We start from the raw sequence: 16,043 nt of genomic DNA on the forward strand, positions 1-16,043 counted from the left end.
TGCAAGGTGGGGATGGCAGAGGTGTCGTACCTGGGCCACAAGGTGGGGAGCGGCTGCCTAAAGCCAGAGCCAACCAAGATGGAGGCGATCAGAGATTGCCCTGCACCCCAAAAACAAGCCCAGGCCTTTATAAGGATGACAGAGTACTACCGGAGGTTTGTGCCCCACTTTAGCTCTGGGTCAGCTCCCATAATGGAGTTATGCAAGAAGGGTAAGCCAGACAAGGTAGTCTGGACTGAGCAGTGCCAGAGGGCTCTCTGTACACTGAAGGAGGATCTGGTCAAGGGCCCGGTGCTGGTAAACCCAGGCTTTGATAAGCTCTATATGGTGTTCACAGATGCCTCAGACAAAGGGCTGGGCATGATGCCAATGCACACTGGTGCAAACACCCCATCGTGTACCTGAGCCGGAAGCTGCTGCCCCAGGAGCAGAGCTATGCGGCCATAGAAAAGGAATGCCTCGCCATGGTGTGGACTCAAAGGGCTGCAGCCGGATCTATTTGGGCATCACTTCATTGTGTACACTGACCACTTGCCCATGCCATGGCTCACCAGATGAAAGGAGCCAATGCCAAGCTCCTGAGGTGGAGTCTATCTCTCCAGGATTATGACATGGAGGTGGTCCATGTTAAAAGGAGTGCAAATATTATAGCCGATTCTTTGTCCCGTAGAGAGAGGCCTGAGCTTCCCCAGATCACTGGCTAAAGTGACCCCACTTTGTTCAGTCTCAAAGAGGGGAGAGATGTGACGAAGTGGGGATTTTCCCTTGTTATGTTGTATGTGAGTATATGTGAGTCTTACTGTTGAGCCTATGTGAGTCTTACTGTTTTGCATTAATACTATGTGTGCCTCAGTTTCCCTCTGTGCTGCACCAGTGCCTAGGCGGTGGGAATAAGGGTGTGTGACTTTGGCGGAGACCCTCAGGGGCAGGTGAGGCTGCTCCAGCTGTCTGCATGTAGGCTATGGCCGGTGCCCTTCGTAACCTGAGACCCAGGAGGGGAATGCAACCAGGTGACATATTGCCTGGGAAGTGAGACACTCACCAGGGGGAGGAGCGATGGGGGTGTCTGAGGTCGGGTCACTGCTAGCTGTGCAGTCTGCTTGCAGGGACTGGAGGGGGGAGTTCAGGGCATCTGGCCTGGGATTCCCCCAAGATGGACTTGTCTGAAAGTCACTGATTTCCGTGCTAATAAGTTCTGTTCTACACTGTGTTCCTGTCGACTAATAAACCTTCCGTTTTATGCTGGTTGAGAGTTACTGCTGACTGCGGAGTTGGGCTGCAGAGTCCTCCGGCGTCCTCACTACGGGAAGCGCATGGTATGGAAGGGAATGCTGAATGCTCTGAGGTCAAATCCAGGAAGGTCAAAGCTGTGTGAGCTTCTTGCCCTGGCGACAGTATGCTCAGAGAGAGGAGGCATGCTACTCCAGAGTCCTGACTGGCTTCATATGGAGTAGTTCCGGAGCACTGTCCCAGTGACTCCGTGACACTGAGCATCATTCATGCATCTCCCTGTCTGACACCACTGCCCCCACCCTATGGCCAAGATCTCTCAGAGGGAGCCTTCTTTCCTTCACCTTCCCTCCCTCATCGTAGGCGCTGACTTCTACTGGCACCGGTGGGTGCTCGACCCCCCCCGTCTGTTTCCGGCCCCGTCCTGACTCCACCCCTGCCCCGCCCCATCCCGTCCCCATTCCAATCCCTTCCCCAAAGTCCCCGCCCCAACTCCACCCCCTCCCTACCCCTATTCCGACTCCTTCCCCAAATCCCGGCCCCAGCCCCGCCTCTTTTCCACCTCCTCCCCTGAACATGCCACCTCCCTCCCGGGGCTTGCTACAGCTGTGTGGTGGCGGCAAGCGCTGGGAGGTAGGCAGAGGAGCGGGGACACGGCACACTCCGGGGAGGAGGCGGAGGTGAGGTGGGGCAGGGAGCTTGGCTGCCAGTGGGTGCAGAGCACCCACTAATTTTTCCCCGTGGGTGCTCCAGCCCCGGAACACCCACGGAGTTCACGCCTATGTCTCTCATTACTGCGCAGCTGAGCTCTCTGGGCCCCTAACCTGGGCAATGCTCTCCATCTCTGGTGGACGGTTGTAATGGCACAAAAGCTGCTGGATCAGCTGCCTCAAGCTCCAGAAACTCCTGGCTGCAGGAAGAGAATGAACAAAGAGGAGAAAAAATGAGGACAAGTGAGAGACTAAACACAAGGCACCAGGCCTACCCCCTCGCCCAAGGCAGGCTGGGGAAAATTTGGTGTTAGTATGAAAGGGCCCAGCCAGTCAGAACACACCATTCTATTGCTGACTGGGCAAGATTTGGGACAGGCAGAAATCAATCACACTAATCCATGCAATATCCCCTACCTATGGAGGGGAACTAAACCTGCACAGATAGAGCCTTGGAGGGTGGCTATCCAGAGAGCAATGATTCCAAGAAGGAGCCAGAAGCAGAAGGCCACTCACATGCAAGGTCTCAGTGCCATGCTGTTCACACAGAAAGGGTTGTGGAAACCCTGAGAGGACTTGTAAAGAGGGGTGATGATGTCCAGGGCTTTGGAGCTGTGCTCCGGCTCCGCTCCAGCTCCAGGCAAAAACCTGCAGCTCCACTGCTCTGGAGCTGCTCCATGCTCCACCTCCGGGCTCCGCTCCAAAGCCCTGATTTGATGTCAGAGGGTGAGGGTGAGGAACATGAGTCTGGCAGCATTTTGGTTAAATTACAGGGGACCAAAATGGATGCGTCAGGGGCAGGAATTTGGTTTGGGCAGCAGAGACAGAAAGGGCAGGATGGGATGTAGAGATGCTGTCATAGACAAAGCAGCAGCTGAATTTGTCAACAGTCTGAAAGTGAGGGGTGAAGGAGAGAGGGGTCAAGGATGACACCATGGGCCTGAGGCTGGGAATGGAAAGGACCATGGATTATTCATCCTGATGGGAAGGAGAAGAAAGGAGAGATGATATTGCTACGCAGAGTTTAAGCTGATGGGGGAACACCCAGGAATAAAAATGAGAGAGGGGAAAGCCCTGTTAGGGTACATCTGCTCCATCCCCTGTTCCTCACGCCACCTCAGGATGGCAGTCTATTCTGCAGGGCTTTGTCTAGCCTTGTTTAAAATAGCTCAAGCGATGCCCCACCCCCATTTCTCTTGGGGTGACTATTCCCCAGACAAATAGACCTTTGCCATCTGGTAAGTAGGGGGATTAGCTGGTATACTGCTCTGCAACCACACTTAGCATATAAGGGACCCTATTGTGCCTTAAAGGCACTGGCCTACATTGGTGGTGCTGCAGAAAGGGGAGTGTGCCCAATGCTACACCCCCAAAGGGGTGCAGCGAGGAAGTGCTCTCATCCCTGGCCAGCCAACTCTACTGGCCAGGGTGGGCTGGAGAGTGAGACTATGGTCCCACCTCCCCTCTTCCCTTTTGGGTGGCTACAAGCACTAGCCAAGAGCCCTGTCTTCCTTGCTCACCCTCAGGGGCTGTCTACCATTAGGCTCTCTGTGTGCAGTTCAGGAGGCACAGAGAGAAACTACATCATGGAGCAACAAAAGTGATTCAGGGATCAGAGGAGAGACATGACTAGAGTCAGGAGAGCTCAGCTTATATGGTTCCAAACAGGGGAAGACAATATGTCACTGTACATACACCCCACGGACGGAGCTGGATCAGTAAAGATGTGTGTATATTCAGCCTCAGGAGATGCACTAAGGAGATAGTCTAAGCTACTAAGGATAAAAATGTAGGGTAAGATGTCAGGACAAGAGTATCCACATGCAGGACAATGTGGAGCGGGTGGGCAAGTGGTGGTGGCGGCAACTTCACGACAGATTCTCTAGAGCTGGATAGAAGAGATATTAGTGAGAAAGACGGTGTGATGAGTCCTGCAATGTGAGGGAGCCAGACTTGCAAGCCTGATCTGCTCACACCATCACAAGTCTACGAAAGGCTACAGAGGAAGCCACATGCTTTTTGTATATGGTAACAAGGCACATTGCAGAGAGTAATTTCAACACAATCCCCTTAACATGAGGAGAGCAGATGAGCTCACAGCAGCCAGCACCTCCCCCACATCACTCATACACCCAGATACAGGGTCTCAGATACAGCTGGTCAAACCTCACAATTTTCATTTTGCAAGAAATTTCCACATTTTTAAATTTGTTTTCATTCTGAATTGGAACAAAACAAATATATTCAAAATTTGTGTGCTTTTCCCATGAAACAAATGTCTATACAACGTCCATTTTGGAAAATCTGCATTTCAGAAAGTTTTGGATTTTTGTTTTGGAACTGTGAATCTTCATTTCAAATGTCAAACTTTCATTTTGAATTTTATTTTATTTTTCATTTGTATGCATTTTTTACCTTACTTCCTGATATGTCAGTAGTAGTTGTGCATAATATTGTTAAAAATCATTAAGTGCTGCTTTAAAAAATAAAATAGTTCCTCTATTATATTATGTCATATTATGACATGTCAATAACAGTAGTGCATTATATGTACTATTCATATGGACATGTCAGAACACACTATAAAACAGTAAAAATAATATAAAAATAAAAAAAATAACATTTGAAACAAAAATTCAAAATGAAACAAAAAAAATTTTTGAAAAAAATTTCTGTAGTAAATTTTGTCAAAACTGACACAATTTGGTAAAAAAAAAAAACAGTTTTGTTGAAATAGTTTTTCCTGTGAAAATTTTCTAGCCTCAGCCCCTCACACTCACACAAGCAATAGGCAGTGTGGCTTTCCCAGTGCTGACTGGGATGTGGCAAGCTGGGGCACTCTGGAGGTCACCATACCTGGGGTTTCCTGGGGCCCCGATGTTTCTGGCATTGGTTTATGAGGAGCCACTGGGCCATTGGGTTCTTCAGGGTGACTGGGAGCAGGAGAGAGTTGCTGAGGTGGCTACCAAAGGAAAGGAAATAAAACAAGAATCATCCTGAATAGCTCCTTTCCCTCCCTTTCCCAGTGCCTCTCTGCTTCAGGGCTCGTGTACGCGTACAAGTGCTGCTGTAGCGCATAGTGACAACGCTGCATACACTGTCGGGAGACGCTCTCCCCTCGGTGTAGGTACTCCATCTCCCTGAGAGCAGCAGCTATGCCAATGATGGGAGAATCCCTCCCAGGGACATAGCACTGTTTACACTGGGAGTTCAGTCTGTATAACTGCGTCACCCGGGGTGTGGATTTTCCATACCCCTGAGTGACAGAGTTATACAGACATAAGTTTCTAGTTAGACCAGGGCTCACTCTCTCTCTCTCTCCCCTGCATCTCCCCACCTCAGTCTCTCTCCCTCCTCCCCCACCCCCCCGCTTACCTCAGCCTTCTCCTCTTCATCCTCATCCTCATCCACGAAAGCAAAAGATTCGCGCTTCCAACTGGGCATGGCTGCCCACTGGCCTTTGCTGTGCCCATCGTAGGGCGCCTCAGCCAGCTTCTGCTCCATTTCTTTGATGATGCGCAGGCGCCGCTCCTGGCCAATATGCCTCTGGAGAAGGGCCTGCAGCTCCGACCGCTCTACTGAGCCCAGCAGGATCATGGACTCTGCAGGAGGAGATAACATGGGGAGCCAGTCAAAGGACGTGTGTGAGCCAACACTCCCTGCCCAAACTGGCCACGTTAGCCCTGAGGATTCCAAAGATGGTGTGGCGAGAGGTCCTCCCCTGGATGCATAGCCCACACTCATCCCAGCTCAAGGCCTCTGCAAAATACTCCTGACTCCTTCTCCCTCCTGCTACCCAACAGATGGCCCTGACATGACACCCCAGCCAACTGACCTCCCACAAGTCCGAATTGCTGCTGAGCCCTGTCTCTGCCTGACAACAAATCAGATCAGCCGCCTTCTTAAATACAACACCCATCCCTGCAGCCAAACCTTCCTACCATGGTCTCCTTGCCCCCTCCTGCTGCCCTCACCATTCACTCCCCAGTGCCCCACCCTGCCAAGCTGCCCTCACAACCCCCCACAACAAATGCCTATCCCACTTCCAGCTGCCAAACCCTCCTTGCAACCCCCTCCTCTCAAAAGTGCTCAGGACTGAGTTTTTTCCGTCTCAGACAACTAGAGATATTATAGTCACCAGTCTCTTCCGCGACAGGGGAATCCCGGTGTGGTGACACAAGGCAGCACAGGCGGTGTTTGTCAATCTGGGAGCCACAGAGCCAGAGAGAACAACAGGATCTATCTGTCCAACAGCCTCAGCAGAGAACCCCCTGTGTGGCATTACAGCCAAATCCTGTCTCTCTACCACAATGGACAATTGACATCCATTCCAACCAAAGCAGGAAACTAATCATGCTCTTCATCGAAAGATCTCAAAACACTTTATCCATGTGGATAAGGAGCATGATCGCTCCCATTTTACAGATAGGGAAACTGAGGAATGGAGAGGGTGGTGGTTTTTTGGACAAGGCCATACAACAAATCAGCAGCAGAGCTAGGGTCACATCTCTGGTTTCCCAGACTGGTTCCCTATCTTCCAAACTACATACCTCTGGAGACAGACTCTTTCAACCAAGGCCAGCTTCAGAAAAGGTCAGATTCCCCATACTGCTTACCTGGTGAATCCACTAGAGGCAAGGTCTTGACAGTTGTGCTCTGAAGCAGGGTCTGCAGGTCCTGGTATGTACAAGTAGAGGAGATGAATTTCACATCACAGACCATAATATCCTCAACAAAGATATTGTATTTGCTAGAGGAACAAAGAAAATAAAGAGTGGGGTTAACATATCATTCAAATATGTCTAAAAGAAAAACTTCCCAAAAAGGAAAAAACAAAACAAGAGCTCCTTTCAGATGTGTGCTTTATACAGCCAGATACATACTCGCAAGTGGGAGTAACTACAGGGGAAGTGAGACCATCCACAAACCAACTGGGTTTCCACTCAGGCAAGGTTCTGCTCCCTCCCATCATGGATGAGCCCCTCCTTCTCCACTGCCCTCCTGCTGTTTCACAGCCTCCTCCCACTCTATTTATGTGTCTGCCACCCCCCATCCCTGCTCCATTTCTTTGTGGCCTAGCCTATACCCCTTGGTTTCCCATTGCCATTTCTTCTGCTGTGTTTCCCCTCCTCTCCCCAATCCCCACTGGTGGTACCACACCTTATGTAATTCCAGTCCAGGTCAGGCAGGTAAGGCAGCTTCTTCACCTGGATGATGCTGTCATAGAGACTGGGCTGCAAACTCTGAGCCACCATGTTGGCAAGGATGACAGCGACCATCATGGGCAGGATGTGGGAGATCTGACCCGTCAACTCAAAGCAGATCACTGCTGTGGAGACGGTGTGGCTCACTGCTCCTGTCAGGGCTGCTGCACCTTTCCCAGTTGTGGGGGAAGAGGAAAGACAGTGTCAGGTGGACCAAGGGATTCGTGCAGGTCGGGATAGAAAAAAGAAAGACGTGGAGACTCACCAATGACGGCGTATCCTCCAGGTAAGATTTTGTAAACAATGCCATCAAAGAGGATCCCATCAGGGAAGAGTGATGCCATGATTTCACCAACGAGACGGCCAAATGCAGCCCCTGGAAAGCATCACATGAAGTCACATGTTAACACCTATCCACCCAAAATGTCTGTGCTCTTCAGGGCAGGGAATGTGTGTGATCTCTGCTGATAAAAGCCATTGGTAATTTACTAGTGCTTATATGTTAAAACAAAAACTATATTATGATGGAGTTAAGATAGAGATTTTGTATCAGTAATAAAAGGGCAAAAACCACTCCAGGAAGGGTGTATTTATCCCAAAACACAGAAATACAAATCCTGGAAATTCAGAGATAAGTTTACATTTAAAATAAATCCAAATATGTTCAAGTCTGAAAATGCACAGTTAAGCCACCCCAATAACCTTAACTCTGCCCTGTAGTGACACCGTGCAATGACCATACAATTATGATTACTGTAAGTCTGTGGTCCCAGACTGGACGAAACTGATTTTTGGATCATATTTTAAATGGTGTCCATATAGTGCAAAGTTAAGGGTGTCCAAACTGTGCATGTCCAGACACGTTTGGATATCTTTTAAGTGCAACCATAACTGAATTTCCTGGCATTGTAATGCTTGGTTTTGGGATAATTACAACGTTACTCTAAATTACAGTAGAACCTCAGAGTTATGAACACCTCAGGAATGAAAGTTATTCATAACTCTGAAATGTTCGTAACTCTGAATAAAACATTATTGTTCTTCTAAAAATTTACAACTGAATTGACTCGTTATTCTCTGACACAGCTTTAAACTTTAATAAGCAGAAGAAAAATGCTGCTTTCCCTTTTTAAACATTTTTTTTAGTAGTTTACTTTTAACACAGTACTGTATTGTATTAGCTTTTGTTTTTGTTTTGTTTTTGCTGCTGCCTTATTGTGTACTTCCAGTTCTAAATGAGGGGTGTGGTTGATTGATCAGTTTGTAACTCTGGTGTTCGTAACTCTGAGGTTCTACTGAACTAATATGTACTCTCAATACTAATGACATTTTAACATTTTTTTCTGTTTTAGGATTAACAATCATTAATCAGTCATCAACCACTTGTCATGAGTCACTTAATAATCCATGGCTGAGGTTGTAACGTACTGGTTCTGAGTGAAGGCTTGATGTTGCTGTCTTATAGCTGGGGCCACAGAGACCACAGGGGGCCTACTATTGGTACCAGTGAGGGGAGCTTTTCTTCAGCTCAAGAGGCAGGGACATGAGATTTTGGAACTGAAGTGTCAGGGTTCAAGTCCTGACCCTATGTCTGGTTTATCTAGTAACTATGTCTGTTGTTTGCAGTGCGCAGTCCATTATGTGGAGAAACTGCAGGAATTTCCAGATCAGCATTTGTGAGTTTGGGAAGAAAGGGAGAGGAGCAGAAGGTCAGAGGCTGGGTATCTGGACTGTTAATGAAGCTCCTCATAGACAGCTTGTGGGAGCCATGATCTGAATTCCCTCTTAGAAACACCATTGTGAGCTTGTTGTCTCTGTCTCCCTGTCAATGATAATTTCTCTCTCTCTCTCTCTCTCTCTGAGAAGCCCAAGAAGGAGGTTAAAACTCACCCAGTACAAAAACAGGCATGAAGCCTCCACAAGGTATCGGCATGGTAGTGGCGACGACAGACATCCAGAACTAGAACAGAGGGATATGGGGTGATAGTTAGTCTGTGGTAACAGCATCTCCTGCAACTGCACCACACCCTCCAGCCTGCCTTCTTATGAGGAAATGTCTTTTGGGGAATCTGACAGACTCAACAAGGAAGCCAAGGGCAGCTGGAAATGTGGGGAGCAAAGGAGAGTGGGAGAAATTCATGCAAACCATCAACACCTGCCAGAGACTGTCTACTGCACAGAGCTTCCCAGGGACTGTTGTGCTGGTGGAGAAACTAATCCATAAGGGATGGGATGAACATGGAGAATTACCTGCCCTTTGATCAACACAGATGGGGTCCCCCCTTGGCGCAGGAAGTTTTACTTATTTATAAAATGGTGCAGGCCACAACCTCTGGCAGAGCCACAACGAACTATCATGCTGGAACTGGGAACCCCTAAACCTCTCCCTAGCTGATCTCACAGTCACCTTCCTCAGGAAACAGACCAGCCTTGTCCCATGCCCTGATGGCCAGCACACTTGTCCTTCATCAGATTAAAAGGGTGGGTGGATTCTACCATTGAGGGCTCCTCAGAAAACCCTGCCACCCGTCCCCTGAGAGCTCACATCAAGGGATTCTCAGCAGGTGTGGCCCAGCAGATCTCAGCTGCTGAAGTGGTACTGTTCCTAGGGAGAGAGGCGATCTCTATGGTATCCAGAGAGCAACACCTTGAATTTCCTCTAGGAGAGCTGAAAGTCAGTAAGTGCTTCAGAGAGTGGGTGTGACACACTCTGCATCATGTAGTTGCTGAGTGCCTTTCAAGGGTAGCTTTGTGCAGGGTAGTTGGTGTAAAAAGGCCATAAAGCCAGTAGATCCAGCCACACCCCCAGCAGACGGAGAACCTCCAAGTGGTAAAGAGCCAGCAGACTCTACAGCTTCTAGTGTAGCGACATGCTAGGGGAGAGTAGCCATGGCCTGAGCACCTCCACACTCTGGCTATTCTTGGCTGCTGCAATGGGCAGCAGCCCTGTGGCTACTCTAACACAGAGTCTTGGCTGCTCCCAGAATCTGGGGAGCTGCAACAGAGGAGTACAACCAGCTCTGCTCCCTTTCCACTGAGTAGTGCCAAACTCAGCCCATATGCAGCTGAGTATTGGGGCCAAGATTCAATGCAGTGGAGAATCAGACCCATGGGCGGCGGGTTGCATAGACTGGGAGAGGCTTTGGCCTCCCCAAACAGCCAGGTGTGACCCCACCCCCTGCTTACCACTGCTCCCTGTGTGCGGCTCCAGTCCTTCAGCCCCCAGTGCTCCAGCTGGGGAGGCTGGGGCCGCGCCACCTGCCCTCCCGGCACTCCTTTGGGCCTGGGGCGGGTGGCTGCGGTGGAGGGGGGCGGAAGGGGCGGGGCCTCGGGCCGAAGGGTTGGGGCTGGGCTAGCCTCCCCCAGCCGGTGGTTCACGCGCCACCCATGATCAAGCCCAACCTTTGGCCAGAGCCACAGAGGCAGGGCTTCTTTGCGTAGCCTGCTCCTCTTTAACACAACCAACAGCAAAATAAGCAGCCTGAAACAGCTACTCTAGCAGTTTGTCACAGCAGCAAAGAATCTAGAGGCAGGAATGACCTATCAGACTATATGGGAACATTCACATGACTCTAGAAGGATACGTTTCTTGCATTGCAGATCAGATGTACACTGCACCGCTACTCCCCATGGCCCACCGTCTCTCAGTTCAAATAAAAAACCCTTTATCTGCATGACAAGCAATCCCAGCATTACCAAAGAAACAGAACCTGTTAGCGTCCATTGGAAGTACATACAGTCTGCCAAGGATAGTGTATTGGGACCCCTGTGCCCACTGGCCATTATTGTCCAGTCCTGATCTGGGGGATGCTGTCTCTCTTCCTTCACCCAGGATAACACACAGTTTGTCCTCATCACTATTTTTATGTAAGAAAATCTCATTCTTGCTAGTGCCTATTTTGGAGACTTTTTCTCTTTCAGTCTCAATCTCTTCTCTCAGGTAGAACTTTGTCATCAGCAGATCTCAAAGCACTTTACAAACAGAAGGGTGGTGTCAAGAGCTCCGAGCCCCACAAGAGGGGAGACACACTGACAGTCCAGGATGGGTGGGGTTCCTACCTTCATGACAAAGAAGAGTAGGATGATGACAAAGACACTGACTTTGGGGTGGATCCAGATGGCAGATTTCCCTAGGATTTGTGGGTCCCCCATGTGCTTTGCCCAGGTGTAATTATCAAACAGGGAGCTGATGGCTTCCCTGGGCATCAACTACAAAGAAAGAAGGCACAAAAAGTGTCAGTGATTCTCAAAAGATTAAATAGGGTCAATGTTATACACAGGTTCCCCACCAGAGAGGATCCCCACATTTGATTCTCTTTGGATATTTCCTTCTAGAATATGAAGAGTTAAACCTTAACCTGCTCAGAAAAGAGAGAGGGCTTTGGATGGAGGAGAATCTAGTTAATCTCCTCTAGTGTTCAAGGGGTTACATTTCCCTGACTAAACCCCCTAGGTGGGAGTGGAGGGACCTTCCCCAGATCTGCCTGAAGGGGAGCTTGGAGATTATTACTCTCAGAGAAATCTCTCCTTCCAGCCCAGGAGAGGTCAAACTCTTCCCGAGCAGGAAGCAAGGAGAGATTTAGTAAGGGGACACCTCAGAGTCCTTCTCACTCACCATGGTGTGTGTTTGTTGATCTGGGGATTGGGGAGACGGTTACATGTGTTTCTTTCAGAATTACACATTTACTCCTTTATAACTTCTCTCACCTCTCCAGCCATGAACTGCCCGAACCCCGGCGGGAAGGTCACCGTTGCTATCAGGAAGGTTATTACTCCTGGGTATACAAGGCGGCTGAAACAAGAAAGAATGAAAGAAGTTGAACACAATATTACAGTTCATTTTCCTGCAGTCCTATTTCCTTGGCTGTGACTGTGTCAGATCATACAAGCATGAGTGGGCCTGGGAAATCACTCAATAATTTGCAATGTTCTGTTCACTCCTTCTGAAGCATCTGGCACAGGCCATTGTCGGAATACAGGATACTGGGCTAGATGGACCATTGTTCTGCCCCAGTATGGCTGTTCTTATGTTCATAATGCTTGCAGAAGAGTCAACAACTAAGGTGCTAGACAGACTACAGAGGATAACTCACTAGGGAATGCTCTCCCCTCTGAGTCAGCACTGACCCCAAGGTGCCAGTGTGGTGCTAGGGCGTGCTGTGCAGCAGGGAGTGGGGTAGGTGCTCTCCCCGCTGAATTAGTACTAATCCCAATGCCCTAGTATGGTACTAAAGGGAAGTATGTTGCTTAGCTGAGATGTAAAGTTGAGGCAATGGAATCCTTTGAGGCAAAAATATTATTTCAGTTCAAGATATTGTTATTCATCACACTTTTCTGAATTCCTCCCATGCAGCTTTTAGTATTAAACAGAGGTTACTGGGCTCAATACAGGAGTAACTGGGTGAAATTCTATGGCCTGTGATATACAGGAGATCAAACTAGATGATGTAATGGTCCCTTCTGGCCTTAAACTCTATGAGTCTATGTAAAAGTTGTTCACAAATATAAATTAAACTACGTGCTTCTCAGGCTCTGCTCACCTTTTACGCTTACTTTGTCATACTTTCAATTATTCTGATGGTAACCCAGCAAAAGGCACCATAATGAATCAGCGAGAGAAGATTTGGCCTCCACGTCATTAATGGGCTAGCTCTTGGGGGGAGGGATAGCTCAGTGGTTTGAGCATTAGCCTGCTAAACCCAGGGGTTGTGAATTCAATCCTTGAGGGGGCCATTTAGAGATCTGGGCCAAAAATCTGTCAGGGGGTTGGACTAGATGACATCCTGAGGTCCCTTCTAACCCTGATATTCTATGAATTCAGTTCTTTTGACACTTACAGGGAAATGTCACTATTTTCATTTAGCTAGGAGCTCCTCACTACTCAGACCTGCAAATTGCTAGCTTTTGAGACCACTCAGCAACTCACAGGGTAAGGCCCTTAAAAATTTTAGGAGGCAATACAATATTTTATTTATTCTTTAAAGGAACAATGCTCACTTAAAACCCACATGTTGCAAACAGACATGTTTCTTTCTCTGTGTTGGTAATAATAATTTAGGATTTATTAGAGATGAAAGATATTTCAAAATGTCCTACACAAATGTCATTATTTTAAAGCGACAAAGTGTCCTGTGGCACCTTATAGACTAACAGAAGTATTGGAGCATGGGTTTTCGTGGGTGAATACCCACTTCATCAGACGCATGTGGTGGAAATTTAATCCTGAGCTGATGGCATCAAATTTGCAAATGAACTGAAGTTCAGCAGTTTCTCTTTGGAGTCTGGTCCTGAAGTTTTTTTGCTGCAGGACGGCTACCTTTAAATCTGCTATTGTGTGTCCAGGGAGGTTGAAGTGTTCTCCTACAGGTTTTTGTATATTCCCATTCCTAATATCTGACTTGTGTCCATTTATCCTTTCACAGGACACTTTGTCACTTTTTACATATTCCCTACATAAAAGGAAACTGCTGAACTTCAGTTCATTTGAAATTTGACACCATCAGCTCAGGATTAAACAAAGACTGTGAATGGCTAATCAACTACAAAAGCAGTTTCTCCTCCCTTCACACCTCAACTGCTAGAAGAGGGCCTCATCCTCCCTGACTGAACCAACCTCGTTATCTCTAGACTGATTCTTGCCTGCATATTTATACCTGCCTCTGGAAATTTCCACCACATGCGTCTGACGAAGTGGGTATTCACCCACGAAAGCTTATGCTGTATTACTTCTGTTAGTCTATAAGGTGCCACAGGACACTTGGTCGCTTTTTACAGATCCAGACTAACACGGCTACCCCTCTGATTATTTAAAGCTCTTTGTTATCTTTCCTTTAAATATATCTTTCAGCCGGGACCAAGAACGTGGAAATATTTCTGTCAGCCCTAATTTTATAAATGTTTGTTTTACAAAACTGATATACTGGGTCAGATATCAACTGGCATTTTCTCTTTGATATATTCAAAAAATAAACTGTGGCTCTTATGAAGAAATTATTGATTTTCTACTTTAAGAACATTTCCTGTCTAACCAGTTATATTTTCTCCTCCTAATAAAAATTGCAGGGAGATGTTAGACTGTCTCTCCTGGACCAAGAAGCTGTTTATGGCTTGTAAAGACAAAAGTTCAGCCCAGAAGAGATTTTCTTCCCTGCAGATAAAAATATCTTAATATGAATTAGACCAGACATGGGCAAACTACGGCCCGCAGGCCACATCCAGCCCGCGGGATCGTCCTGTCCGGCCCCTGAGCTCCCGGCCGGGGAGCCTAGTTCCTGGCCCCTCCCCCGCTATCTCCCCTTCCCCGCAGCCATGCCACTGCACGGGCCGTGCTCTGGCCCTCCACTCCTGCTGGTCAGCATAGGTAGAGCAGCTGGCTCTAGCCAGGTGTCGTGGCTGTGAGCTCCTGCTGCTGGTAAGGGGGCCGGGAGCGGGGGGTTGGGTAAGGGAGCGGGAAATCCTGGGGGGCAGTCAGGGAGGAGGGGACGGTTGGATGGGGCGGAGGTTCTGGGGGGGCAGTCAGGGGATAGGGAACAGGGAGGGTTGGGAGTGGGAGTCCCGGGGGGCCTGTCAGGGGGTGGGGATGTAGATAGGGGTCGGGAGGCAGTCAGGGGACAGGGAGCAGGGGGGTTGGATAGGGGGTGAGTGTCCCGGGACGGGGCAGTCAGGGGACAAGGAGCAAGGGGGGGTTGGATGGGTTGGGGGTTCTGAGGGGGGCAGTCAGGGGGCAGGAAGTGGGAGGGGGCGGATAGGGGGCTGTTTGGGGAGGCACAGCCTTCCCTACCTGGCCCTCCATACAGTTGCGCAACCCCCATGTGGCCCTCGGGCCAAAAAGTTTGCCCACCCTTGAATTAGACTCTTGGGGCCAGATTCTGATAATTGAGTAGCACCTAACTCCACAGGTATTATCCAGTGTCAGGAAGGGTAATGGCCTCTAAGGCAGAATACTGCTGCTCAAGCACACTCACTATTTGGTGAGAAATTGGCTCAGAGCCGTATGCCGTCGGACACACAGAACCACCTGGCGATTGAGGTAAACGAAAAAGGCTCCAAGGAACCCACAACAGATCCTAAAGTGGAGAAAATGAAATAAAAAGACATGAAGCACAATCCACAAAATGCCATTTATCCACCAGGGAATAAAGCCTAAGTATTTTTCACATATAGATATTCACCTAGCCTTTTAAATGGCAACAAATGGGCAGAATCAAAGTTTGCACCTAAGGCTGCGTATCTCAGTCAGAGCAGCCACTTACTGATGTCACTGGGGTTTCTGGTAAAGGGAAAAAAAATGTATTTGAACCCCCTTCTCCCCCACTTTATATCTTAAACATTCCCATGTCCAAAAGGGAATCCAGAATATGTGTTAGAAGGGGATGTCCAGCCCTGTGTGGCACAGGAACCTCCCAAGGGTGTTCCAGTCTTTTGTCTGCTGCTTTCCAGCTTTTTATTTATTTTTTGGGAGGGTGCCATCTGTTACAGAGGCTTCCAAAGATGCTTTCTGGAGGCACACACACCCCACTGCCCCATGGAAAAAACCCAGAGTCAGTCTGTGTTACGTTGGTTGCAGGGATCCAATGCAATGAAGAGGATACCGCTTTTGCTCAACAGTGGAATATAAGACTTGTCAGAGATTCCATTTGGCATTTACCAAGATGGAGACCAACCACACTGTAGCTATGTGTACAAGCAACCAACTAGTTGCTCAGAGACCAGGGTGATGGGAGAGGTGTAAGAAACTATGAGAGTTTGATAGATCTAACTGGGGGATGAAAGAGGGGATCCGGGCCAAGGTGGAGGACCAGTCTGGCCAGAAGATTGGACCAGGAAATACAATCATATTGAGTATACGGGGACTCTGGCACTGATTCAGCAAAGTAATGGTACCACTCATGTGCTTAAA

At 48.5% G+C, this 16,043-nt stretch overlaps 1 protein-coding gene across 1 annotated transcript in view; it reads right to left on the reverse strand.

The window, feature by feature from the left end:
* Positions 1 to 16,043, reverse strand: part of CLCN1 (chloride voltage-gated channel 1) — a 66,742-nt gene that overhangs the window by 14,324 nt on the left and 36,375 nt on the right. The window contains exons 10-19 of the mRNA XM_065566782.1: positions 15,109 to 15,210; positions 11,852 to 11,936; positions 11,204 to 11,353; positions 9,035 to 9,104; positions 7,410 to 7,520; positions 7,101 to 7,314; positions 6,557 to 6,690; positions 5,316 to 5,542; positions 4,797 to 4,902; positions 2,055 to 2,140 (exon numbers count right to left, since the gene is read on the reverse strand). Coding sequence (XP_065422854.1) covers positions 2,055 to 2,140; positions 4,797 to 4,902; positions 5,316 to 5,542; positions 6,557 to 6,690; positions 7,101 to 7,314; positions 7,410 to 7,520; positions 9,035 to 9,104; positions 11,204 to 11,353; positions 11,852 to 11,936; positions 15,109 to 15,210 — 1,285 coding nt within the window. The remainder of the gene's footprint in view (positions 1 to 2,054; positions 2,141 to 4,796; positions 4,903 to 5,315; positions 5,543 to 6,556; positions 6,691 to 7,100; positions 7,315 to 7,409; positions 7,521 to 9,034; positions 9,105 to 11,203; positions 11,354 to 11,851; positions 11,937 to 15,108; positions 15,211 to 16,043) is intronic.

The sequence above is a fragment of the Chrysemys picta genome, chromosome 1 (assembly GCF_011386835.1).
Source record: "Chrysemys picta bellii isolate R12L10 chromosome 1, ASM1138683v2, whole genome shotgun sequence".
NCBI classification, from domain to species: domain Eukaryota; kingdom Metazoa; phylum Chordata; order Testudines; family Emydidae; genus Chrysemys; species Chrysemys picta.